At 36.4% G+C, this 26,628-nt stretch overlaps 5 protein-coding genes across 6 annotated transcripts; 2 read left to right on the top strand and 3 right to left on the bottom strand.

The window, feature by feature from the left end:
- LOC104789515 (putative F-box protein At1g58090) lies at nt 1,628-2,815 on the bottom strand. The gene has a single exon (XM_010515202.1). It carries the CDS (start codon nt 2,813-2,815, stop codon nt 1,628-1,630), a length of 1,188 nt encoding a protein of 395 aa, XP_010513504.1.
- LOC104787484 (ATP phosphoribosyltransferase 1, chloroplastic) lies at nt 4,827-8,169 on the top strand. The gene is made up of 11 exons (XM_010513081.2): nt 4,827-5,294; nt 5,662-5,721; nt 5,820-5,933; nt 6,131-6,196; nt 6,279-6,386; nt 6,495-6,578; nt 6,984-7,085; nt 7,172-7,285; nt 7,361-7,441; nt 7,525-7,644; nt 7,847-8,169. The coding sequence occupies exons 1-11, from the start codon at nt 5,007-5,009 to the stop codon at nt 7,940-7,942; spliced, it is 1,233 nt and encodes a 410-aa protein (XP_010511383.1). The 5' UTR covers nt 4,827-5,006; the 3' UTR covers nt 7,943-8,169.
- On the bottom strand, nt 8,364-9,417 carry LOC104787483. Its single transcript, XM_010513080.1, has one exon. The coding sequence runs from the start codon at nt 9,375-9,377 to the stop codon at nt 8,562-8,564; it is 816 nt and encodes a 271-aa protein (XP_010511382.1). The 5' UTR covers nt 9,378-9,417; the 3' UTR covers nt 8,364-8,561.
- LOC104789514 (methionine--tRNA ligase, cytoplasmic-like) lies at nt 9,790-11,804 on the bottom strand. The gene is made up of 3 exons (XM_010515201.2): nt 11,232-11,804; nt 10,122-11,150; nt 9,790-10,033 (listed from the first exon to the last, which is right to left on the bottom strand). Exons 1-3 carry the CDS (start codon nt 11,802-11,804, stop codon nt 9,800-9,802), a joined length of 1,836 nt encoding a protein of 611 aa, XP_010513503.1. The 3' UTR covers nt 9,790-9,799.
- Nucleotides 14,135-26,148, top strand: LOC104787481 (DExH-box ATP-dependent RNA helicase DExH7, chloroplastic). 2 transcript variants are annotated; one of them, XM_010513078.1, is made up of 35 exons: nt 14,135-14,468; nt 14,560-14,665; nt 14,744-14,937; nt 15,100-15,153; nt 15,673-15,823; nt 15,908-16,314; nt 16,626-16,844; nt 17,176-17,287; nt 17,701-17,895; nt 17,984-18,060; nt 18,269-18,391; nt 18,520-18,606; nt 18,831-18,931; nt 19,068-19,125; nt 19,328-19,393; nt 19,888-19,973; nt 20,060-20,149; nt 20,451-20,544; nt 21,062-21,208; nt 21,310-21,411; nt 21,499-21,651; nt 22,131-22,235; nt 22,558-22,698; nt 22,780-22,869; nt 22,945-23,001; nt 23,286-23,369; nt 23,579-23,677; nt 23,748-23,888; nt 24,044-24,114; nt 24,457-24,526; nt 24,743-24,835; nt 24,968-25,177; nt 25,372-25,464; nt 25,687-25,809; nt 25,907-26,148. In XM_010513078.1, the coding sequence occupies exons 1-35, from the start codon at nt 14,169-14,171 to the stop codon at nt 25,985-25,987; spliced, it is 4,380 nt and encodes a 1,459-aa protein (XP_010511380.1). In that variant the 5' UTR covers nt 14,135-14,168; the 3' UTR covers nt 25,988-26,148. The 2 variants fall into 2 exon arrangements, with proteins under 2 accessions (XP_010511380.1, XP_010511381.1); XM_010513079.1 differs by lacking the exon at nt 20,060-20,149 and having other exon boundaries at nt 20,361-20,544.

Here is a 26,628-nt window from a genome sequence, read left to right as displayed (position 1 = left end):
GTGGCTGGTCGAGCTGGCTTCTCTCGTGCAATCTCCACTCGGTCGAGTCCTCCTCAGCACACGGTCGAGTGTTTGGTCGAGTGTGCGGTCGAGTTGGGCTCTGGACCTTGGTTCTTCAGCCTTAACTCCCTTGTTTCCTCCTCATGATTGCTTCACATCTCCTCAGCATTGCTTCCATGCTCCTTAAGCTCCAAAATCACCTGTTTATGCATGAAAAGATGCAAATGCAATGCAACTAAACTCTAATGCATGATTAGTCCTAAAGCTACACAATAATGATGAAAATGGCTAGCAAAAGATGCAAACGATGTGAATAAACTAAGGGAAAACATGGTAAAATATATGAACATCACCGATTCACCACTCTCTTCCCTTTCCCTTTCTTATTCCCCGATGAATCCGCCGCACTCAGTTTCTTAGCCGGAGAACCAAATCCTACTCCGGAAGAGCTTGAAGAATTCTTCGGTTGAGCTGGATCCTCTGTTGTCTCCGGTTTGGTTTGTGGGATTTTGACATTTGATTGCGAAATTAGGGTTTCTGGTACTGAAGAGACGATGAAGAAGATGATGACCAAAGAGGAGACGACGGTGAGGAAAAAAAAATCTCTCGTCGGGGAATAAGAAAGGGAAAGGGAAAGGGAATAACATCAACGTTTCTTTCGTTTACAAGGTGACACGTCAGCAGAAGAACACTTGAAGAACAGATCTTAATTAAGATCATTTGGCCTGATCTAAAAAACACTATTCATTATTTCTCATTTTAATAAAGCCCAAGATCACCTCATTGTTTTGCCGATAAACATGGCCTTAGTGTTAAAAAAAATTTCTAGTCTATGCCCAAAATATATCGCGTCAGGTGCAAGGGGAACCCAATTTATTTTCCATTTGGTCAACTTTGGAGCCACCGAGTACACAAGTGTAGGAGACATATGGTCCACAGGTTGTGTCATGGCTGAACAGCTTCTTGGACAGGTTGGAGTACTATTTTTGCATTACCTATATGATTTTGGGTATACCAACAAGAGAGGAGATCAAGTGCATGAATCCAAACTACACGGAATTAAAATTTTCCCCTGAAATCGATGTAGTATTTGTGTGTTGCATGAATTGTGTCCTACAAAACTCTCTAGCATCCCTCCTGAAACCGTGGAACGCCTTGTCCCTAAACATGCCGGTAAGCACAACCACTATATGTCATTGCACTGCGTAAGTTGTTGGAGTCTTCAATGTTTTCTACACACAACATGTTCTCTTCTTCTCTTTAAGCTCTCTGTATCTCAGCTTTGGAGATTTATAACCTTCTTCTCTGTAAGCTATACTATATAAACAGGAATCACTGACAGAGAAACGAATTTGTATATCTTCCCAGGCTCACAACCCGATTTTAAGAAAAAACCTCTATTAATTAACCAAATTAGGCCAAACAAATTGTGGTTCTATCTTGAGTTCAACTTTTTAGGACAGACTTAATTATATATATGATATATAATAATAATAATTATATATAATATATAGTACCCTTTCAGACCAATGAGAAAGGCTTCAAAAGAAGAAGAAAATTGATTCATAAGAAAGCAAACTACATGAAGGTAAAATAAATAAATAAAACAATAAAGCAACAATGTAAATCAAACATTAAAAACATTTCTTTTTGGTTCAGTACCCTCAGCCAAAGCCTCTCTAGAAATGGTGATTAAACTAGGAACATAGACACAGGATTTTAACTGCATATATGCCACTTCATCTATCTTAATTTTTTTGCACAGATCTCCCCTCACAATATAGACCCAAGCTTGTTTAGGTTTCTGGGGAAGAAAACACGTAAAGAAGGTCTTTCCATAGACATTATTATCGACGAAGTAACTTGAAGAAATGTTGTTGCAAACCATGGGAAACTTAGGTATTGAGATAGTCATGAAATTAATCCACACCACATCATCCCCATTGCCAATTTTCTTATCTGTCACCCAAATCTTAACCTCTCTTCCTCCTATGCATTGTTGTAACACAGAAAGCCGATCTCCCTTGTAAATCGCGAGGCCACGAGTATGTGAATTACTATGTGTCCCCTTAAACGGTAGAATACAAAAGGTCTGTACTACCTCTTTCGAAAAATCGAACATTCGGATGAAATAACTTTTACTAGTATAAGCTGTCCAGTACAAATTTCCATTCAGGGAGACCGTGCAATTACATTCATCTACTATTTTCTCTTCTTCGCGATAACGTTGACTTGTATGATAAGTAACGTCCCATGCATTGGTTGCAAATTTGAAGACTGCAAATTTCGTAATAACTTCATCAAACTTCTGAGTCCTAGTCTTAATATACTCGTAACTTCCAATAATCTTGTAACTCTTTTTGGTGTTACTACCATCGTAACCCATGCTCTGCCTGCTGCTATATGGAGGACACTTATCCGGGTCAATCCATTCAGTCTGATTAAACAACGGGTTTCGAACCAGGGCTCCATTATCAGAGTCGGACAACAACAAGTAACCATCGCAGGTCCCCTCGAGATCATAACGGCGACCGCGTAAATCAAAACATAAATCACTAATTTTTATAGTCGGATCGTCCTTGTTGAGATCGACGCTTATCGGATAAAGATGGGAAAGTGTCTTTAACAAGATTTCTGGGCGAGCGCAAGCAAAGTTTCTGTCGACGAATCTCTTATCGTTAAAAAGAGTGTTCCATCCTTTGCAAACTGATCTGAAGCGAACGAGAGATCGAGGTGGAACTCGAACGAGTATCTCCTCTTCTAGTTCGGGTGGAAGGTTTCTCACCGCCATTAGTGGAAGCTTTCTCGCAACCATTATTAGAAGGTAGAAATGGAAAATATCTAAGTCTGCCAGAGTGTTTTAGTGGTTCTAAGAAGGACCTGTTGCAGTTTATTACTGATAGACTCAAGTCAAGTTTAGGTGGTTGGTATAAAAAAATGTTATCCTTGGGTGGCAAAAAAGTTTTGTTGAAATCGTTGGCCCTAGCTCTTCCTTTGTACGCCATGCATGTTTCAAGTTGACTAAACAATAGTGCAGACAACTCACAAGTGCAATGTGTCAGTTTTGGTGGAATGCAAGTGAAGATAAGCACAAGATATATTGGGTTTCTTGGGAGAAGGTTTGTCAGTTAAAGAAGCGGGGTGGGCTTGGTTTTAGAGACATTGGTCATTTTAATCAGGCGCTCAGCATGGCGGTTGTTGGATGAACCAAATTTGTTACTCGCTTGAGTATATAAAGCAAGGTATTTTCATGACAAACTTTTTCTGGAAACAAAACTTGGATATAGACCTTCTTATGTGTGGTGCAGTATCATGTATGGCCGTGAATTATTAGAGCGGGGAGTTATGAAGTCTATAGTTGATGGTCGGGATACTAATGTTTGGCTTGATGGGTTTGTGATGATTTCCTATGACATCCTTTCAACAGAGAATTCAATATTGATCTCAACTTGAAAGTGTCTTCGTTAATAACAGAGGATAGGGTTTGGAACCAGCAATTGGTTAATGAATTGTTTCCTCCTTCTATAATCCTTTTGAATCTCACCAAATCACAAACTTTTTAAATGAAATATTTAACAATTCTACCAAATATCCTAAAAACTTTTTAAAATCTCTCAAAATCTAAATTTTCCTAAATTCCACAAAATCTTACAAATCATAATTTCAATACACCTCCTAAATCCCAACATGCATGACTTTATGTTTTCGTTAAAAAATTGTGACCACCTATACCCATGTTCACTTGTAAGCTATCTAAGGGTTAATAGATTCTCCCTCTCCCCACTAATACAAGGATTCATCCTGAAATCTCTTGGGATAAAAGTTAGAGACTAGCCATTAACTGATGCTTATCTTTTGATTTATTAATTACTATAGTTTATTGGTTAAGGTGTAGCCTCTTTAATTTATGATCTCAACTTTGTAATGTGTGTTGCATACTTCGCTCATGTCATAAGGCTTCACTGAAGCCGCATTAGCTATGATGTCATTGTCCTTATGACAATCATATTGGCCTTTCACGGGTATCACTTTATTTTGATCTAATTGAGTTTTTTTTAAGTTTCCATTACGAATAAGTAATCACTAACTAGACTCGAGCTATAAATGGATGAGAAAGCTACCTTCAATTGCCTAAAGCGTGAAATAGTGAACAAGTGGTATATCATTCAACTTCAAAGCATACTCAAAACTTCAAAACCAAATTGTAAAACATAAACTCAGGCTAAGAACACAGAACATATCATAGTAAAAAAAATATATATGTAATTATATTTATATAAGCTCTTACTATACGTTAGCTTATTGGAGAAAGTTTTCCTCATCGATATTAAAAATAACACATAAAAATGTGGTACATATTGCGGTGGGGTGGGCCGTCCACTCTAAACATTTTCACAATTTACAAAAAAAAAAAACAAATTACATATTGTACAAAATCCCCGAAATAAATATTATAGTTAATTTCAGATGCATTATCACTTACATTTGAAACTTAACAAAGAAAAATGAAGAAGTATAAATTAAAACCTCATTTGGAGCATGCATTATTAAAACCCCCATTCTATTTTTGTTCCACTCTCAATTCTACACCGTTATTCTCGTCTGGTCCGCAGTCACATTCTAACCACACTTGTCCCATCCGATCCACACCGTCCACTTCCATCCTTGAAATATTATTATTGCACAAATTAGGATACTACTACTGCCACTCTCTTTTTCCTTAATTCTTAATTAATTCATTCTTTCACGTATTTGTTATAAAGCTTCCCTTTAAATATAAGAAAAAGTCACCACCAAAAATATATAAAACGAAACGCATGGACCAGGCCTTCATCAAGTGTAGGTAGTGGCATCAAGAATCTTGTAATCAGTATCTGGCGGCTGCTGTGTTGTGGTGACCTTTCCTTCTTCATTATATATATTTCATTCTCTCCGGTCAACAAAAAAAAAAATTAACCCTTTCAATCTCTCAAAGAGCTACCACCACCACACCACAATAACTAGGAATGTCTCTTCTTCTTCTCCCTACGAATTTACAACAATGCCCTTCTCCATCCACCTTCCCTTCTCCGTCGTCCCCTCTTTTGTCTCCGTCTCCGTCTCCGTCTCCTTCCACCGTCGTCGTACCTCGTCGGAGATGTCTCAGATTGGTTACTTCTTGTGTCTCCACCATTCCAACCTCTGTTTCTAATGGCTCTGCTCCCGCTTCTGTTGTTGTCGTTGAGCGAGAGCAGATTCGTCTTGGTCTTCCTAGTAAAGGACGTATGGCTGCTGATGCGATTGATCTTCTCAAGGTTTGTGATTTTTTTAACTGTTTGGGTCTTTCAGTCTCAGTCTCAGTCTCAACAAACATAAAGACTGAGACTTTTTTTTTTCTCGTAAATGGTTTCAATTGAGACTAATTTATAAATACTTAGCTTTCAGCTTCTGTGTTTGATTGGTTCTGACAACTTTGATTGATTCCACTCAAACTTTGATTGGTTCTGAGAATTTAAATTTAGCAAAGTTGGGATCTTTATAAAGATCGAATCTTGGCTATTTCTATTGTTGAAGCTCCATTTACTCACTGAAATGTTGTTCTCCCTGTCACTTTGAGTGAAGTGAACATAGTGATTTGTAAATCTCATATCACGATTTTGACGTTTCTTGTTTGTTGTGAAGGACTGTCAACTGTTTGTTAAACAAGTCAATCCTAGGCAATATGTTGCACAAATTCCTCAGGTATGCTTTCAAAGCAAACTCAAAACCACAGTGTGTTTGTTTTTAGTTTTGTGTTTGACTTATGGTTGGTGTTTTTTTTTTTTTTTTATGTCCTTCAGTTACCGAACACTGAAGTTTGGTTTCAACGCCCAAAAGATATTGTCAGGAAGTTACTCTCAGGAGATTTGGATCTGGGCATCGTTGGTCTTGACACGCTTAGTGAATATGGTCAGGTAAGTGATGACCATAACAGTTTACTACTCTTGAAGAGTTTTGATATCATGTTCAGAATGTAAGAATTCTTAGTGGTGGTGGTTATTATCATTATGCTCATTGTAGAGACAAAACCACCAGTTGTTGTGCTAGCCTATATAGAATTTAGAATACATATTATTGCATCATGAGTAAGATGTTTAAGTTTTCATTCTAGGAAAATGAAGATCTAATCATTGTCCATGAAGCTCTCAACTTTGGAGACTGCCACCTATCTATTGCGGTATGCTCTGATCTATTATCATTGGGGTCTTCCTATCATATTACCGCAGATGGTTTACTAATTGCGTCTCAAATGATCTCAGATACCCAACTATGGGATATTTGAGAATATAAATTCTCTGAAGGAGCTAGCACAAATGCCCCAATGGAGTGAGGAGAGACCCTTACGCCTTGCTACTGGCTTCACCTATGTATGATGAGTTACAGATTCTCCTTTGGTGCGCTGTTGTCATTAATATCTCTCAGAGTTCATTTTACTTCAATATAATATTTGGGAATGATTCAACTGGTTTTTGCAGCTCGGCCCCAAATTTATGAAAGAAAACGGCATTAAGCATGTTACATTTTCAACTGCAGACGGAGCACTGGAGGCAGCTCCCGCGGTAAGATTACATTATCTTACATCTACAACATAGCTATGCTGTATTGTCAGACAATGGTTCGTCCATAGGGATAGAAAAGAGATCAATTTTTCAAAGAAACTATAGTTTGCTGCATATTTATGATTGATGTGTTCGATCAATTTACGTGGTTTCTATCCTTATCCTTTGTTGTTTGTTTAGCTTAAACTTAGAATTGCCTATGGATGGAAATATTTGTCTTGATTGTCAACGAAAATTTGAACATTTGGCATTAAGTGTTACTTGTATTGTTATCTGAAAACAAGTGTTAAACTGATATGCTCTGCGGAGGATAATGTTGTCATTATGTACTTTGTAGTCTTCTGATTTCACATCTACTGTACACTGCCATCAGTATATGTTTACTCGTATGTTCTTGTTAATTAGATGGGCATAGCTGATGCCATTTTGGACCTTGTGAGTAGTGGGACAACACTCAAAGAGAATAACTTAAAAGAAATAGAGGGAGGTGTTGTGTTGGAAAGTCAGGTGATGTGAACTTCTTGGATCCATGAGCTGTCTGTTTAGAATCTGTTGGCGACCATCAATCCTCAACATCTATTTTTCATTTTCAGGCGGCACTTGTGGCAAGTAGGAGAGCATTGACGGAGAGAAAAGGTGCACTAAACACAGTACACGAGATTCTTGAGAGATTGGAGGCGCATCTTAAGGCGGATGGCCAGTTCACTGTATGCACTTGGTTCCTATGATGTTTTATTTCCTTATTCACCTTCGCTTTCTTTTCTCTAATAATTTAATTTCAGGTTGTTGCAAACATGAGGGGAAATAGTGCTGAGGAAGTGGCTGAGCGTGTGTTGAGCCAACCATCATTGTCAGGATTGCAGGTAATGTTTCAGTATGGCTGAAATCCTCAAGCCTTAGTTTTAAAGTTCTTTCTGATTATTTATGGCTTTCTTATAATGAGCAGGGACCAACAATAAGCCCAGTTTACTGTACAAAAGATGGCAAAGTATCGGTTGACTACTATGCGATTGTGATTTGTGTACCAAAAAAGGCCCTATATAACTCTGTGAAGCAACTGAGAGCGGTTAGTAATCTCTGCTGTTACTTCCATCCCATTGTTTAAATCTTGATGTTCTAGTTTTGGATTAACAAATAGCTAATTGGATTCATCCATAGTTCTAAAAATAGTTCATGTTTCCACTTTTGCATTGATCACGTTCCAAATAAATGTGTGTTTATCGTTCCCTCTCTTGGTTCTCTAGTCATGTTTAGAAATGTTATTGCAGGTCGGAGGCAGTGGGGTATTAGTTTCACCTCTGACCTACATTTTTGATGAGGATACTCCAAGATGGGGTCAGCTCCTGAGAAACCTTGGGATTTAAATGTCTTGCTAAGGAAGATGCATATGCTGAACAAGTTTTAAGAAGACTCTTTGGTGTAGATCTCTGAGTTATGGTACCTTTTTATTTTCTTTTTCCTCACCATGTCGTCCTCCTTGCTGTTGTAATTTTTACCCCTCGTTTCTGTAAGGATCTTATTCGTTGTTGTTAATTCCGTTGGAACAATAAGAACAAGCCTTTTTAATAATACATCTTTGCAATAAAGGAAATCATTTGTTCATTAGTTATCACTTGCTTCTCTGTGTTTTTGCTAAACTGGGAGCTGTTTTGGTCTCAGAAACCAATTCCTTCACACAGGCTCGGTCTTGGGAGTTATCAGTCTCTAGAAAGGTATGCTAAATTGGCCATTTTGTGACCGACTTGAAGTCAGTCGCTTCTTCATTTTGTCTCATCAGTGCTATTATTAGATTAGCATTGTAATGATGTTTTGCACTCGAAATCCAAACAAATAAAGAATACACAAACACACACATACACAACACACACACACAAATACAGGCAAACACGTAGATATCACAGATATTTTTTGCATACATTCATAATTCATATATATACACTTGAAGAGTACATGACTTTTCTCTCTGGATTTTGGGTGTTTCAGCTAAAAGTGCAAGGTGGAAGAGGTAGTGTAAAGAGGTCCAGATATTTCAGTCCTAGATTCTTTCTTCTTGAAGAAAAAGAAATCTCCCACAAGTGGAATGATAGGTTTCTTCTTCTTCTTCTTTGTAGTTTTCGCAAAATACCCATCTCTGTTTCCTTTGTTACTCTCAAGTATCTGAGCCAATGAAGGATACTCTTTCTGTATCCTCCTCGTCAGCTCCTTCCTCCTCTCTTCATCTCCGCTTTCTTTCTCTTTCGGTTCCTTGAAGCTCACAGATTTGGTCATGGCTGCTGCGCTCTTCCCTGCTGCATCAGCTTCGGCTTTCGCCATCTTTGACATGTTCTTATGTAGCTCGGCGTTTAAAGTAGCCAAAGCCACCTCTGTCTCTGACTCTCTCTCCTTCAACATCTTCACCTCTGTCTTTGTTTCCGTTATCTCAGCTTCAAGCTTCTTCAAAACATCCATGATCTCTTCTTTTGGACCTTGTGGAGAAGAGGGCAACAAGGAGCGTTGCTTCCATGGAGAAGATGGTAAAGAAGTGGTCTGGCTGATACTAGGACGAGCAATAGGACTTACCGATATAGCAGTCTGGCTGATACTAGGACTAGCAACAGGAGTTCTTGGTTTAGCGGCCTGGCTGACGCTACGAGTAGCAATAGGACTTGCCGGTTTAGAGTTTAAGGTTTGAGTTTGTATCGGTAGCATAATCCGTTGGCCAAATATGGCAACAGCTTCTTTAACCGAGCTAAAAGGACGAGATGTATCAACATGATGTTGCTCGGCATGATTATTTTCTTCCATCTCGTCTATATCCATAATGGAACAATAGATAGAGGAGAAGGTATTGTATTGCTAATGTTTGGTAGAAATCGTTTGGTTTCTTTGCTTTTACAGCAAATTATAGGCATAGATTTGATTACCATTGTGTCAAGGTGAAGACAAAACCATTCTAAGTACTTTTAGAAGTTGACTTGCCAACTACTTCTTGTTTCCTAATCTCTTTACAATGTCCAGTATTATTAGTAAACAGTAGAAACTCCTAATTGCATTACCAATTTTATTTTAATCTTTAAGTGTCAATTTTGTAAATCACAACAGTGACATATGGATAAACATTTTTTGAATTCTCACAAACACAAGAAGACACAAACCAAACACCGAAGAAAATAAAGAACACAATTTTAAAAGAAAACCAGATGCCTTCCTTAAAGAGAAAGATTGACTTCACGATCATCCGCCTATCGAGGTCTTCCAGTACCGTTTGCATCCCTAGCAAGTCTATCAGCTTGACTTCCAGCAAACTTTTCTCTGTAATGGTTCATCTCTTCCTCTTCCAATTTCTTGAACAATGTTTGAGGTGTTCCAATCCTGTGGCTAGGAGGCAGAATCTCCCAAAGTCTACTTGCTTGTAATACCTCTCCTTTTTCGTCCGAGAGTGAAAATTGTGGTGGCAAGTTTAGCTGTTTAAACACCTACAAAACACAAGAGACAATACTAATCACGCTTAGCATATTCTACTAAGTCTAAACAGAATCAACGTTTCTGAAAAAAAAAACTGACCTCACGAGAAACAGATGGCATGAAAGGTTCTAATAATCGCGCAAGAAGGTGTACTAAACCAGCAGCAGTTCTTACAACAACTGCACAAGAAGGTTTATCTTCTTTGTAGAGTTTCCAAAATTTGGTATCCTGCAAGTATGTGTTCCCTGCTTTCGATATGGTCATTGCGGTTTGAAGCCCTTTCTTGAGCTTAACGTTTTCCATAGCTTCAACATATTCTTCCACCAATGTTCCAACGTTTTTCACAAGTGATCTAGTAAAATCATGAGATTCAGGATCAGTAGCATCAGGAATGACAGATCCATAACCTCCTTTATCTTCAGGCTTTGCTATAAAACTCAGAACTCGATTAACAAAGTTTCCAAGATTACTCAACAACTCGTCGTGAAGCTTTGTTCTCAAATCGTTCCATTTAAAATCTGTATCAGACTTCTCAGGCCTGTTGGTCAGCAAGTAGTATCTCCACACTTCGACAGGTATATTTGTATCTTTGACATCATTACCAAACACTCCAACACCTTTACTTTTAGAGAACTTGCCGTCTTCGTAGTTTAAATACTCAGTCACACTAACTGTCTTCATCATAGTCCAATCTTCACCAGTTCCAAGCTGCGTTGAAGGAAACAACACAGTGTGGAAAAACACATTGTCTTTCCCCATAAACTGATAAAGCTCAACATTCTCAGGATTCTTCCACCACTTCTCCCATTCAGATGTGTAACATGATGTTATCGAAACGTAACCAATAGGAGCATCAAACCAAACGTAGAAGACTTTTTCCTTATACTTCTCATGTGGAACTTGAACTCCCCACTTTAAATCCCTTGTAATACATCTCTTCTTAAGCCCCTCATTTTCATCCGATTCAGGCACGTCCTTAAGAGATGCATCTGTCGTTTGAATAGCATTTCGACTCCAAGATCCAGTAACTGATGTCTCTTCAACATACTTTTTCAACTTATCTTTCAGCAACGGAAGCTCAAGAAACAAGTGGTCCGTGTCTCGAAATCCAGGTGTGGTTTTACAAACCTGTTTGACAAATCAATTAATCACTACTAAGAAAAGCCAAATCAACAACACAAATCATAAAGGAGAGAAGCAAAAACTCACCTTACACCTAGGATCTATAAGCTCAATAGGATTCAAAACCTTTCCACACTTTTCACATTGATCTCCACGAGCAGAATCGTAATTACAGTTTTCAGTTGGACAAAAACCTTCAACAAGACGATCAGCCAAAAACTTCTTGCATGTATCACAGTAAGGCTGTTTCATAGTATCTTCTGAAATCCACTCGTTTTCCCACAGCTTCTTGAAGATGTCTTGGCAAACTATTGTCTGTTCAGGAGTTGAAGTCCGACCAAACATGTCGAAACTTATATCAAACCAATCATAAACTTGTTTATGAATTGCATGGTACTTGTCACAGATCTCTCTTGGTGTACAATTCTCTTCTAAAGCTTTTGTCTCTGTTGCAGTTCCGTATTCATCTGTTCCAGATATATATATCGCGTTATAGCCACGAAGACGACAGTATCTAGCATAGACATCAGCGCTTAGAACACAACCAATGATATTTCCTAGATGAGGTACGTTGTTGACGTAAGGCAAAGCACTGGTGATTAGTATATTTCTCTTGCCTGGGATTGGCAACTTGGGGACGATCTTGCCGTCTTCTTCCATGGCGAAAGAACAAGAACACAAGCTAATTAGGGTTTTCCTTTTTCTTTTCTCTTGAAGGATTAGAGAGAGATTATGGAGAAAGACGAAACAGAGGTTTTCTCTTTTCTCTTTAGTGGGGTTACTCATGGTGTTACTCTTGTTAAAAAAATAATAAAAATATGAGAGAGAAAAGTTAAGAGAGAGTAATCGTTACTTGCTGGAGAATTTTGAGAATTCTTTGAGAAACGGTTCTTTACAGGTGTCATTCATTTATTGGCATATATTTTTAAAAATAAATAATAAATAAAAATGTGTAATAAAAATAATTTTTGTTTTGTTTTCTGAGCAATCTTTACCGGTTCTGGATTAAAGATGGTCTAAAATAGAGAGTGTACTCGGCTCGGTTCGGTTCGGTTCGAAGTTTTCTAATTTCTACACGAAAGAGCCACTAATTTTGGGTTGGTTTGCATTTGAGTTTGGTTCAGTTCGGTTCCGTCAATGAAATTATAATAATAAAATTAACTTTATTATTATTATATTACTAAATTTTTATATACGGTTGATGTCAAACTTACTCATTAACAAAATCGTGATATGTGTTACTTATATCGATAATATGTTGACATGTATCATGTTAATTCTAAATTTACTAACACATTAAAAAAACTAAAAATTTAAAAGTAAAAGTTCTAAACCTATTGTTGAAAAGAAATCTACTAACTATCAATATTTGTTTATTCTTTTTATAAAATTATTTTATATATTTAAATAATCTAAGACTCATATATTATCTTACACATTAACAAAATCGTGACACGTGTTATTTGTGATCAATAATATGTTGACATGTGTCATGCTAATTCTAAAATTACTAAAACATTAAAAAACTAAAAAAAAGTAAAAGTTCTAAAACTATTGTAAAAAAAAAGAAATCTACTAACTATCAATATTTGTTTATTCTTTCTTTTCTAATATTTTATATATCTAAATTATCTAAGACTCATATATCATCTTGCTTATAATTTTCAATTTTTATTTTTATTATGTCAAGTTAACTTGATGTCAAAGTTATTCATTAACAAGATCATGACACATGTTACTTGTATTGACATGTGTCAATTCTAAATTTACTAAAATATTACAAAAACTAAATATTAAAAAGTAAAATTTTTAAACCTATTGCAAAATGGAAATCTACTAAATATCAATATTTGTTTATTCTTTTTTTTTTTTAAATATTTTATATCTCTAAGTTATCTAAAGACTCATATATCATATCTTGCTTATAATTTTTAATTTTTAATTTTTATTATGTCAAATTAATTATCTTTCAATTTCTCAAATTTTATTGGGTTGGTAATAAAATTGTAGATATTGTTTTCTTTTATCCACAACATTTTTTGAGTAAACAATTTTAAGGAAATACTTTAGTGCTTATACAAACTGTCACAGACAAATTTTAGCGGTGAAAATAAACTATGTCGGATTAAAAGTAAATGAACAAAAATTGGTTTAACTTATTCACAAAATCATTTTATAGGTGGCGATAAAAAGCAAACTTTAACAATAAAATATATTTCAATGTAAGAACATATTTTTAGTGGTAAAATATATAGTAAAATTGTACGTGTATTCTAATTTGACGAGTTAACTCCATGTAAAACATGAATAATTTGCGAAACATTTTTGAAATTTGATAATATTAGTCCTTGGTTGACTAGCTACTCATCTGCTTGGTCCTGGGTTTGACCTCCTGTAATAATATTCATAATGATTAATGTTTGAAAAAAGTTTTGGTGGCTGATAATGTAGCTTTAAATTATTGTATTGTAATGATTGTAATTATAATTTTAAAATATAAAAATATAAATAAGTGTATTAAAGTAAAAACTTATCTCTAACTAAGAATATTTATATATTTATTTTTGGAAAATATATTATATTCTTTTAAAATTTTATTTTAGTAGACATTTTTAAAATCGCCGCATCGAGCATGTCCTAATCTAGTATATATATATATAAGCTCTATATTTAGCCCCAAAAAAAAAAGCTCTATATATTAATGTTTTCTTGAATTTTAGTTAAATTGTTCTGTTAGAAAGCTTCAATATAAAATTTTAAATATATGTATTTTCTGTAATTGCAATGCTTGTGTGATATGAAAGTAATTGATTTGCTGTTAATTGTGATTAAATTTGGTTATAGTGATTATGGTTTGGTTCGGTTAACGATCGTTCGGTTTCGATAACTACATTTGAGAGAAAAAACAAATAACGATACTACTTGGGTCTGAAGAATATAAAGCCCATTAGGCCCAAAAATATTCCTCTCCGTCTTCAAGGTTCCGTTTTGATCGGACGGGACGAGAGGCAAACTCCGAAGAGAATGGCTCCGAAGAAGAAACCTCAGAAGCAAAGCAACAAAGCTGCTGCTTCGTCTTCATCATCGAAATCGAATTATCAGAAACCTTCTTCAGGCCCTAAGCTTCAGATTTCGGCGGAGAACGAAGATCGTTTGCGGCGGCTATTACTCAACTCTGGCCGCTCCGGTCCTTCGGTTCCGGCTCCTGTCAGTAATTCGCTCTCCAAGGCTCAAAAGACAAAGAAACTCACTAATGTCTATGAGAAGCTCTCTTGCGAAGGCTTCGTTGATGATCAGATTGAGCTCGCTCTCTCTTCTCTTAGAGTAAAACTCTTTCACCATTTTCTCGCCTTTGTTACAATTTTCACTTTGAAAAATGTCTGTTTCTGATACAATGTGAATTATTTATGTTAAGGATGGAGCTACGTTTGAGGCTGCACTTGATTGGCTTTGCTTGAACTTGCCGAGTCATGAGTTGCCAGTGAAGCTTTCTACTGGAGCTCCTCGCTTTCCTACCACAGGTATGGATAAAATTACGTACACGTAAACGCTTACACTTGTCGTGTATTGATGCGTTTACCTTCCCATTGGTGTTGCAGGTGGTTCTGTTGGTGTGATATCGATCTCCAGGGAAGATTGGAATGATTCTGCTTATTCTTCGGTCCAGGTAGAGGAGGAGAAGCCTGAGGTTTTAGTTCAAGTGAAGGGTAAGAAAGATGAAGAAGAAGCTCTTAATTCTAGTAAATCATCTCAAGCTGATTGGATCCGTCAGTATATGATGAGACAGGAAGAGGTACTCATATATAATGCTTTAATCAAGAAGCGGTTTGTTTAAGCTTAATACATGATAGTTCTAGCCACAAAGTCTTGGGTAGAGTTAGAAAATAATCTGAAAGCGTAAATAAAAGCAAAATTTTATTCACAGATTAATTTGCTCATTGAATCAAATTTGCAGGAAGAACTGGAATGTTGGGAAGATGAGGTTGATGGTATTGACTCCAGCAGGAAGGTAAATCAAGTTGTTTTCCAGGCTCTTTTTTTCCATTATATCACCAAAATGGAATATGGTAGACTATGAGTGAGACCTGTTCCTTAATGGATGTGATGTGGTTACACTTTTGCAATTTCCTTGTATGTTAGCTTTCACGCATCTTGCACAAGGGTAAATATCCCCTAAATGATTTTGAACCTTTACAAAACTGTAAATATCTGGAAGCTCTTGAATTTGGATCATGAATTGTTGTTTCTCTCAAAACGGTATTATGTGAGTTAAGGTTATCTGTCATGGCATAAGTTTCGTAAAGCTACTTTTCTCGTTTTCGTATTTTTTTACGGCTCTGGTTGTGGCAACCTGTTATCAATATATTTTTTTCTCCATTTGGTAAAAGTGGAACCTTTATTCATCTGCTTATGATGATTATGTGAAACTACAAACTTCAATCAGTTATTTTGCACACCATATTGGTCTTTCTTCCCGGTTTTTATGTCTCTCTCTACTGTGATATCTTGATTCCACAAATCACACTAGGTATCCGGTCCGAGGCCTTTTGATGTGATTGCCAAAGAATATTATACGGCAAGATCAAATGCTATGAAAGCAAAGCAGAAGCGTGATAAAAAAGGACAGGAGCAAGCAGGCCTAGCCATTCGCAAGCTCAAGCAAGAGATATCTGATCTTGGTTAAGTTCAATCTTTTAGTAATCAATCAGTCTATCATTTGACCTGGTGCAGCATGTCATGAGCTATATGAGTTTATTTTGCAGGGCTATCAGAAGCAACGTTGGAATCTGAATTTCAGCGTGAACATGCTTTTGAAAGTGCTACAGAACAAGAATTAACCTGTCCAATGCCCGATAACACTAATGAGTCAGTTGATGCTGACGATACCTCTTTTCAGCTGGTAGATAACTCGACCTTGGATGCCAATCCTGCTGGGAGCTGTGAGTCCGAGGAAATTGAACCTAAAGTTCTTCCCTCAAGTTCCTCGGGACAAGATTTAGTTGCATCGGATGAGGATTCAGAGGACGTGGAGCTTGGCGATACATTCTTTGAAGAAATTCCGCCTTCTGAAGCTTCACCCCATGAACTTCTGGAATTGCAGAAGGAGGAGAAGATGAGAGAACTACGCAGTGAGAAGAATCTCGGGAAACTAGACGGTATATGGAAGAAGGTAACTCTTTCATCAAACAAGATTCTAGGATAATTTACTTTCAAAATGCTGTTGCAAGTAAAGGTGCTCAATGCATTTAGTGCGCATATGCTTGCTTCTTAATTTTTCATTTTGTTACATTCACATATGCTGACATAATGATTAAGTGAGTTCTAAGTAGTCTTAATAGATATGGAATTTCCTTCTTTGGCTTTAACGTGTAAGCTTGGTTATTCCCCTGGTCCCTTTTCTTCTTGGTTTGTTCTATTGAAAGCTTTAATACTGGCCGGCTTCTTTTGGTCGACTATCTATTTAACATATAAAATTTACAGGGTGAGGTGCAAAAGATCCCGAAGGCATTTCTTCATCAATTGTGTCAAAGATCAGGGTGGGAAGCACCAAAGTTCAGTAAAGTAACCGGTGAAGGAAGGAATTTCTCTTATACTGTAAGTATTCTGCGCAAAGCCAGTGGACGGGGTAAAAATAGACAAGCCGGGGGTCTGGTAACTCTTCAACTTCCTCATAAAGATGACAACTTTGAATCCATCGAGGTACTCGTTTAATCCATGTTTTAAAATTTATATTCTTTTAGTAAGATGTGAAAGTGTATCTGGCTAGGGTCTCGTGACTAAATGTAGTTAGGGATATATATTCTCCCAAGAAAGTTCCAGTTAAACTCCTTGATTGCCAAATTCTGACTTCTGAGTAAACAAGAATCTTTAGTGCACTATTATTTGGTTAACACCGTTGCTCAAAGTTTTGGGTTTGATTATGAACCTTATCCAAGTTGTAAGCTGTTGATTGGAAATAATCATTGGTGCCTGATAAATATGTTGACCATATGATCAGTGTACTAATATCTTGTGAACTTGTGTGTGACAGGATGCGCAAAACAAAGTTGCGGCATTTGCTCTTCATAAGCTCTTTTCTGATTTACCTGTCCACTTTGCAATTATGGAGCCTTATGCCTCTCTAGTTTTGAACTGGAAACAAGGTGATTTCATTTATTTCGTCTCTTTTGTTTTATCCAATAAACTTTGCAGTAAGATATCTTCTCCACTTCTATTTATGTTGACATTGACATATCCTATTTGAAAACAATTTTTTTTCTCACTAGTCCAGGAAATGTGGGGCTATAAACATTTTTGGAATTGTAACTCTACAACATTTATTTTCGCATGAGAGTTTTGGTATTTATTTGTTCAAAACATTTTGACTGTCAATTAGAGCATCACTATTAATTGAAAATTTTACCTCATATGAATAAAATGGAGGGAACACGACATAATCATGTGCTAAAAATTTAGCGTATATCTAGTGTGACCATTCTAATGTAAAATAGATTAGGTTCTGTTTGGCATATGCATATCTTTATTAATCTAATACAGTTGCTTTGAGCTTCTACAGAGGAATTGTTGTGTACCATACAAAGCACAGGAGAAGAAGACCGAAGAGCTAATTTTGTTGATAGGTTGCTTGAGGAGGACAATTTCAGTTTGCCTGCTTCGTCGAGTGGCATTGAGGATGCACTTCCATTGGTAGACTCCTATGTCAAAGAGAAAGATGACTTGGGTCTAGTCCAATCTAACCGCAGAGCTAAAAGTATGGTTGTACTAAAATAATTTAACTCTGGATTTTACTGCCAAAAATTTATTAGCAGGATATAATCCTCCATTTTGCTGTGTTACAGGAGAATCTTATATAGAAGCTGAGTGTTTCTCTCTGCAACAAAAACACGAAAACAAAAAGAGAACGCAGAAGTACAAGGTAGAATATTCTTATGTTTGCACAGAAGTTTGGCTCTAGATGGTAAAGAATGTCGTTCATGTAGCTAATTTTATGCCTTACAGTTATGTATTTATAAAGCTTATCAGATTAGATTAGTTTGTTGCAGTAAGAAGTATAGGACTGTGTTGTCAGCATGTCAGATCTGTGTTATTGTAGCTCTTACAGTCATCCTACTATTCTTTTGCAGGACATGTTGAAAACTAGAACTGCGCTTCCTATATCTGAAGTGAAGAATGGCATACTGCAGCATCTGAGAGAAAAAGATGTCTTGGTGGTATGCGGAGAAACTGGCTCTGGAAAAACTACACAGGTTTGGTCTCGCCAGCTGCTCCCTGTTACTTACTGTTGATAAAATGCTTGCTGTTTGCTCCTTTATTACTGAATTTATCTTCCAGCTTAAAGCTTTGAGTTATTTCTAACTGTGCAACATTATTCCAGGTTCCTCAATATATATTGGATGATATGATTGATTCGGGGCATGGTGGATACTGTAATATTATATGCACACAACCTCAGCGTATAGCAGTGAGTATCTCGGTGTTCAGATGTGATATTGTTATATATTAGACGATATTATTAATTTGGGGCATGGTTGAATTTCTTGTTTGGTTCATATTGACGTAAACTACAATCTCTTTTATTCTTGTTGGTCCTTTTATTTCTGCAAAGCGTAATGATGTCATTTAGTGTAGCCCTGCAGATTTCTTTTTAATTTTTGCTTCTGCTATTAACTGGGTAATATGGTCTAGGCTATCTCTGTTGCTCAAAGAGTTGCTGATGAGCGTTGTGAATCCTCTCCAGGCTCAGATGACTCCTTGGTTGGGTATCAAGTTCGTCTTGAAAGTGCAAGGTCTGCCCCTTAATTTTGAGATTTTTTTTGTATTATTTTACGAGCTTATATGGGTTTCCTGTTTTTACTTTCCATAATATTCATTGGAGTTGTGAATTAAGCAAATTTACCTTGGGATATTTATATATTTGTTCAGGAGTGACAAGACGAGGCTGCTGTTTTGTACTACTGGCATTCTACTGAGGAAACTCGCTGTAAGTCCCCTATTTCTATCAATAAGCTCTTGCAAGCAAATAATTCCTCTTACGTGCTATAGTGTTTTATGCTACTGAGAAAGAGTAACATTTTATGCTTTTTTTTGTATAGCATAATAAGAAGCCACATTTATGAGATTATAATCAGCATTCTCTCTTATTGTTTTTTTTTTCTGTTTGCTCGTTTGTGCACACCTTTCAGGGGGATAAAACCTTGAACGATGTTACACATATTATAGTCGATGAAGTGCATGAGCGGTCTCTTTTGGTGAGTCTTCATTAGCTCAGACTAAGCCATAAATTTCATCATTGTTAAGAAAAATAGATATACAATACAGGGTTCTACATAACATCATCTAATGCATCACTAGGATATGAGAACCTGTTACCAATGAAAACTGGATTTTAGTATTAAATTTTAAAATGTGCTCTTATAGTGACACTCTACTATATATTTAAATTTTTACAACGTGAAGACCAAAAGCTTGTATCCTTGGTGGTCTACACCTTTTTCACCACCTCTCTCTCTTCTGGCTTCTTTTGACTCTACTTAAGAATAATGGAGCCACTCATTTTGCTTCCAATTTATTTTTGTGCTGTTAACCATTTTAATTATCTCAGTCTCCTCTTTCCATAAAGAAAAGAATGCTAGATTTGTATTTCACGTTTTGCAAGCGTTTAACAATCTGACAGGGGACTGCCTTTCAATCTTTTCTTAACATCAACTTGTGGGTGTGAACATTTTTCTTATTTCCATTTCAGGGTGATTTTCTTCTCATTATTTTGAAGAGCCTGATTGAGAAGCAATCATGCGATAATACATCACGTAAATTGAAAGTTATCCTTATGTACGTATTCGTGGCTTTTATTTTTGAAGGCAGATGTAAATAGTTAAGTAAAAATCATATTAATCTATGTTTTTGATCCTGTTCAGGTCTGCTACTGTTGACGCTGATCTATTCTCAAGATATTTTGGTCACTGTCCTGTGATTACTGCTCAAGGACGAACACATCCAGTCACTACCCACTTCCTGGAAGANCATTTTTCGTATTTCCATTTCAGGGTGATTTTCTTCTCATTATTTTGAAGAGCCTGATTGAGAAGCAATCATGCGATAATACATCACGTAAATTGAAAGTTATCCTTATGTACGTATTCGTGGCTTTTATTTTTGAAGGCAGATGTAAATAGTTAAGTAAAAATCATATTAATCTATGTTTTTGATCCTGTTCAGGTCTGCTACTGTTGACGCTGATCTATTCTCAAGATATTTTGGTCACTGTCCTGTGATTACTGCTCAAGGACGAACACATCCAGTCACTACCCACTTCCTGGAAGAGATTTATGAGAGAATTAACTACCTTGTTGCTCCAGATTCTCCTGCTGCGCTAAGATCTGATACATCTATTAAAGGAAAGGTACTTGGATTATTCGTATCAGACACATCATCTGTATACTTCTGTGATCCCCTTTTCACTTTGACCAGCAACTCCCATGTTTTTTGGGCATCTCTTCCATTCACTTACTTTAAAGAGCCTGCATCAGTTGAGCTTTTCCTTAGCAGAACTAAATATAGGTCGATGCAGCTGCTTAGAATTTTGCACTCCTTGACTAATGAGTTTTCTTCCGATTTTGTGTTTGGGAAATTTTTTTACCCAAGGGATGTTTCATTCATATGGATAATCTTACTGTATTTGCAGAAAAAGTTTACGTCCAGGTTGAAGGACTTGTACAAAGTTCTTCGTCTTTTTGTGGGGCCTAACATTGAATGGCCTTTACATTTCCATGATTGTAATATGTGAACGCCTTTTGATCACATGTGTGTTATATGATTTTGAAATTTAGATTGTACTGTTGATATACTGTACTCTCATTTAGCTTGCACTGGAAAAGCTATGATTATGTGTAGTTAATAAATGGTTTTGATGTCTGCAGCTTGGTTCTGTAAATGACCGTAGGGGAAAAAAGAATCTTGTATTGGCTGGCTGGGGCGACGATTATTTGCTTTCGGAGGACTGTCTTAACCCATTTTATGTTTCCAGTAATTACAACTCATACAGTGACCAAACACAACAAAATATGGTACGGCCACTTTGAGCTTCTGTTACCTATTCACTTAGTTATCCTGGTCTTCTTATTCACCCAGTTATTCTGAGTCCAAACAACTTGTGAGTGTTGTGTAGAAAAGGTTAAATGAGGATATAATTGACTACGAGCTTCTTGAAGAGTTGATATGCCACATTGATGACACTTGTGAGGAAGGGGCCATTCTAATTTTTTTGCCTGTAAGCTGATACTGAGATATATTATGTTAATGAGATTCACTCATCCTCTCTATCGCTTTGGCTTGATATATTTTGGTTTAATAACAGGGAGTGTCAGAAATTTACATGTTACTTGATAGACTATCTGCTTCCTATCGTTTTCGTGGACCGTCTGGCGATTGGCTTCTTCCTCTACATTCTTCTATTGCATCTACAGAACAGAGAAAGGTGTTTCTTCGCCCCCCTAAAGGCATACGAAAGGTAATATTATGTGACATCCATATAATCTGTTGCACTATTGCTATCTCTGGTTTAGATGTCGACTAACCAGGAAGTGTGTCACTTTTCATCCATTTCAGTTCAGTCGTGCAGTTTTATGGCTTTATCTTTAATGCCTTGCTTTTACATGTTTTCTATTGGAAATCTATCTAAATTTGTAAGGCGTTCTAGGTTGAATGTGTTGAATTTTGATGCATTTTTTTTTTTCGGTTATAAGAGTTTTGTCTCATTTCGTGCTACTACATATTTCCTTTATTTCCGCTAGCATATGAATTTCAGTGATATGTTCCAGAGACAACTTTTCCCTTACCGTATTCAGGTTAACAAAAGAATTACATCGTCAGTATTGGTCTTGTTGATAGTTGTATTATGTGTATATAATATACAGTATAGGTTTTATGGAGCCATGGACCTCTGCAAAGCTAATCTGATTCATCTTTTGCATCATCTCTTATGTTCAGGTTATTGCAGCTACAAATATTGCGGAGACTAGTATAACAATTGATGATGTGGTGTACGTGATTGACAGTGGCAAACACAAGGAAAATCGCTATAATCCACAGAAGGTATTCCAAATGCTAGTCAATCCATTGCATTTTCCTTCTACGACGATGCTTGTAGACCATCTAATCTTTTATGTTTGTTTCCTTTCCCCGTTTGAACTCCATAACTTTTTTGAATATGAGTTGAGCATTTTATAGTTAGATGTTTCCCCTTAACTATTAACCTGGTTTCAAGATTGGTGTCCGGTATTTTGATATATGAATTAACCTGTATGGATTTATAAGTTCTGTTTAATTACATTTTTGTATATGTCTGCATGATTGCCTATCATTGTGTTTTGTCTCTGAGATGTCAGTTTGGTTCTCAATTATTTTTTTATCTTAGAAATTGTCAAGCATGGTGGAAGATTGGATATCTCAAGCAAATGCAAGACAAAGAACCAGAAGAGCTGGACGCGTCAAACCTGGGATTTGCTTTTCATTGTACACACGCTATAGGTTCGAGACGCTAATGCGTCCCTATCAGGTGTTTTTTATAGGTCCTTTCCTGGTCTCTTGTTAACTTGGTTTTAGCCATTTAACTCATCGGTTCCACACTGATTTTAAGGTTCCTGAGATGTTGCGGATGCCATTAGTAGAATTATGTCTACAAATCAAATTGCTTGGCTTGGGTCATATTAAGCCTTTTCTGTCCAAGGCAAGTGACACCATCTTTGGTGAAAAAATAGATATCGTTATCCATCTTATACTGATTTATATTCACTGTCTTTAGGCGTTGGAACCTCCGAGTGAAGGTGCTATGACCTCTGCAATTTCATTGTTACACGAGGTAATATGTAATGGATAGAAGCCTTTTCTCTGTAGAACTCTTAAGTTCCTGGGATCAGTCATATTTGATAATCCAACCTGTCATTTGGACATATAGCTGATGTGCTTTAGGTTTTTCTGCAGTGTGGCTGATTAATCTCTATTCTATTGTAGCCTTAGGGTTTATGTTATGCTTTTTGAATCCCCTCATTTTAGTTCCCATTGATGGCGATCAAAACGAGATTTTTGCATACCTTTTAAGAGTTTTTGTGCTAAGCTCTCTCTTATGAACCCTGTATACTTTAGGTTGGTGCTGTTGAAGGGGATGAAGAGTTGACACCACTTGGGCATCATTTAGCAAAGCTTCCTGTTGATGTGTTAATTGGAAAGGTTTGCTTCTGTAACATTATTGTTGCGCTAAAAATTGCCGAGTTGGAGGCCTTGGTCACTGACTCTCATATATATGTTTTATCCTCTCCTCACAACATCTTGCCTCATCTCATCATGTATTCTCTTTCACTTTCTTAAGAAAAAGGCTGCCTAGGTTGCATCATATAATTATTTCCACCCGTTATGACTTGATGTTTGATAATTTGCAGATGCTGTTATATGGTGGAATATTTGGTTGCTTATCACCTATTCTCTCGATCGCTGCTTTCTTGAGCTACAAATCGCCGTTTATATATCCCAAAGATGAGGTACATTTTTACTTTCTTAGAACTTGGCTGATTTGGACAAGGAGTTTGTTAACTAACTCTATTTTCTTAGAAGCAAAATGTCGACCGGGTAAAACTTGCTCTTTTGTCTGACAATCTGGTGAGCTCGAGTGATTTAAACAACAATGACAGACAATCTGATCACCTCCTTATGATGGTTGCATACGATAAATGGGTGAAGATACTGCAAGAGGTATGTGATAAAAGGGATAAATGAGCTGTTTATTGAACAACTGAATAAAGCATGGATGGATTGAAATCCACTGATACTGAGTTTATGTCCGGTCTATTTTAGCACAGCGTTAATCAAGCATAATGACATTCTCTATGTGTTTGTGATTTCTTCAGCGGGGAATGAAAGCTGCACAGAGGTTCTGTGAATCAAAGTTCTTGAGCAGCTCAGTGATGCGGATGATCAGGTACATTTAACCTTTCTACGACAGATCTCCATTAAATTATTGAAATTTGATGTTTATCCAGTTGAGTGTAATAACCTTCAGTTTTGAGGTCGTCTGACTTACTATTTGGAAAATTTAGAAAGCTAAACAATTATGTTTATCGAAACATGATTTAATATGTAAACGTAGTTTGACGGGAGATAGCAGTCATTTGTTTAAGTATCTTAATTTACGTCGTAGTGGGAATTTTTTCATTATATGCACGAGTCCCTGTATTTTTTTTTTTTTTAAAACTGAACGAAGGCTTACGCTATTTATGTCTTCATCCTTCAAATCTTATTATTGTTTTGTCACAATTATCAGAGACATGAGAGTACAATTTGGCACATTACTAGCCGATATCGGGCTCATCAATCTTCCTAAAACAGGAGAGGTAACTTATCTAACCCCATCTGAAACATTTTGCATTATGCATGTGATTGTGGTGTATGTGATTGAGAGTCTGATCTTACAAGAACATTGAAATGATAGTTCTCAAGTTTACGGTACAGCTCAATGAGGTTTATCATATTTGTAAGGTTGGGCAGAAAGAAGGCTGTAGGTTTATTTTATAAAATCTGATCAGGAATCTCTTTGTTTATTATCATAGTTTTCGGGGAGAAAAAAGGAGAATCTGGATGTCTGGTTTTCTGACCCAACTCAACCTTTCAATATGTATTCACAACAACCTGAAGTTGTTAAGGTAAAGTACACCTGGTGCTCTTCTGCTCGGATTCTTTCTCGTGTTGCCAAGAATCTATAATACAATTGTAAAGGAGGTTCTATGTCATTATCTATTTGGTGGGTAAATGAATTCAGCTGTCAATATGTACAGGCTATACTATGCGCAGGACTATATCCTAATATAGCAGCCAGTGATAAAGGAATTACAGAGACAGCGTTTAACAGTTTGACAAAGCAAGGAAACCAAACAAAGAGCTACTCGGCATGGTACGATGGCAGAAGAGAAGTTCATATCCATCCATCTTCTATAAATAGCAACTTCAAAGCATTTCAATACCCTTTCCTTGTATTCCTTGAGAAGGTAATCTAATTTTTTAATATGTGAATCATTTGATTTTACTTTTAATACTTATGATCTACGAGCCTCAGAATTTCAGACTTAGCTTTGTATGTATTGGACTAGAATTATACTTTGCTATTTAATTTGATGTTACCAGGTAGATTCTGGTGTGAATTCGTAACCATCTAATCATAGGTAAATATTGTATCATGTAGGTCGAAACAAACAAGGTATATTTGCGAGATACAACCATTGTTTCTCCTTTCTCCATTCTACTTTTTGGCGGCTCGATCAATGTTCATCATCAGGTACAATTAGCCATATTGTGTTGTCTCAGAGATCCTGGATCTTAATGTCCTTTACATCTTAAAACTCTTTGAAAAGTCTTGGCACCTATGTTTCGGAAACGATTTGACGATGCATGTTGGATATTCTAATATATGGCTGGCTCTTGGTTTGTTATTATACAATCTCTGTTGGATACTTTTTCTATGTCCTCTTTATCTTAAAACTTGTATCTTTCGTTACAGAGTGGATCAGTAACCATTGATGGATGGTTGAAGCTAGCAGCACCAGCTCAAACTGCTGTTTTGTTCAAAGAGCTTCGGTTAACCCTCCACTCCATTCTCAGAGATCTTATCCGAAAACCCGAGGTTACTTGTTCAATCCTTTGTTTGATCTACTTGGTGAAGTAAGTACTCAGGACTAAACTCTCTTTTCTCTCTCTCTCTTCACGTTTGTGTTTTCCAGAAATCAGGTATTGTCCACAACGAAGTCGTCAAATCTATGGTCCATCTTCTTATAGAAGAAGGCAAACCGCAACAGACATGAACTTAAAAAGGAAGATCAAATTGTCTGTAACTCACCAAGATTTAAAGGTGAACATAAGACACAATGTTGATACTACAGTGACTTCCGCAGCTAATATTTAATAATATCTTACTCATATCTTTTCCGGGGAAATGGTTAAACATGACCTGAATTCTGAAACATTTGTTGATTACTTTAAGAAGCCCTCTTAAAAAATCCCATTGGAGGTGGTCTAATGTTTCATTTAGATGCATGGAATATCAGTTAAATGGAGTAATTAGCAAATAAAAGTGTAAATTCTTATACAACGAAAAAAAATCATATATATAAAAGTAGAGTTTCAGTCTCTCCTTATTGGTCCACTTGGCAATGCAATTTTAACAAAAAAAATTATATTAAAACACAAATTTAAAAACAATTAATTTTCACATTTAACTCACATAATATAAAACTGAAATTTTTATACCTTCTCCCTATAAATTATGCATTAACTTTATTTTTCCACTAAATTGTATTAATTAATTGTATTAAAACAAAACAATAAATTAGAATTGTAACTCTCATTTTTCTAAATGCAATTTTTCATCATTTCTCTTCCTATTAATACTCATTATCTTATTCTCTTAGTCTATCACACTTTCATTCTCTCATCTTCTTCCACT

The sequence above is a fragment of the Camelina sativa genome, chromosome 5 (genome assembly GCF_000633955.1).
Source record: "Camelina sativa cultivar DH55 chromosome 5, Cs, whole genome shotgun sequence".
In the NCBI taxonomy this organism is placed as follows: Eukaryota; Viridiplantae; Streptophyta; class Magnoliopsida; order Brassicales; family Brassicaceae; genus Camelina; species Camelina sativa.
This window is presented reverse-complemented; position numbering and strand designations above follow the sequence as displayed.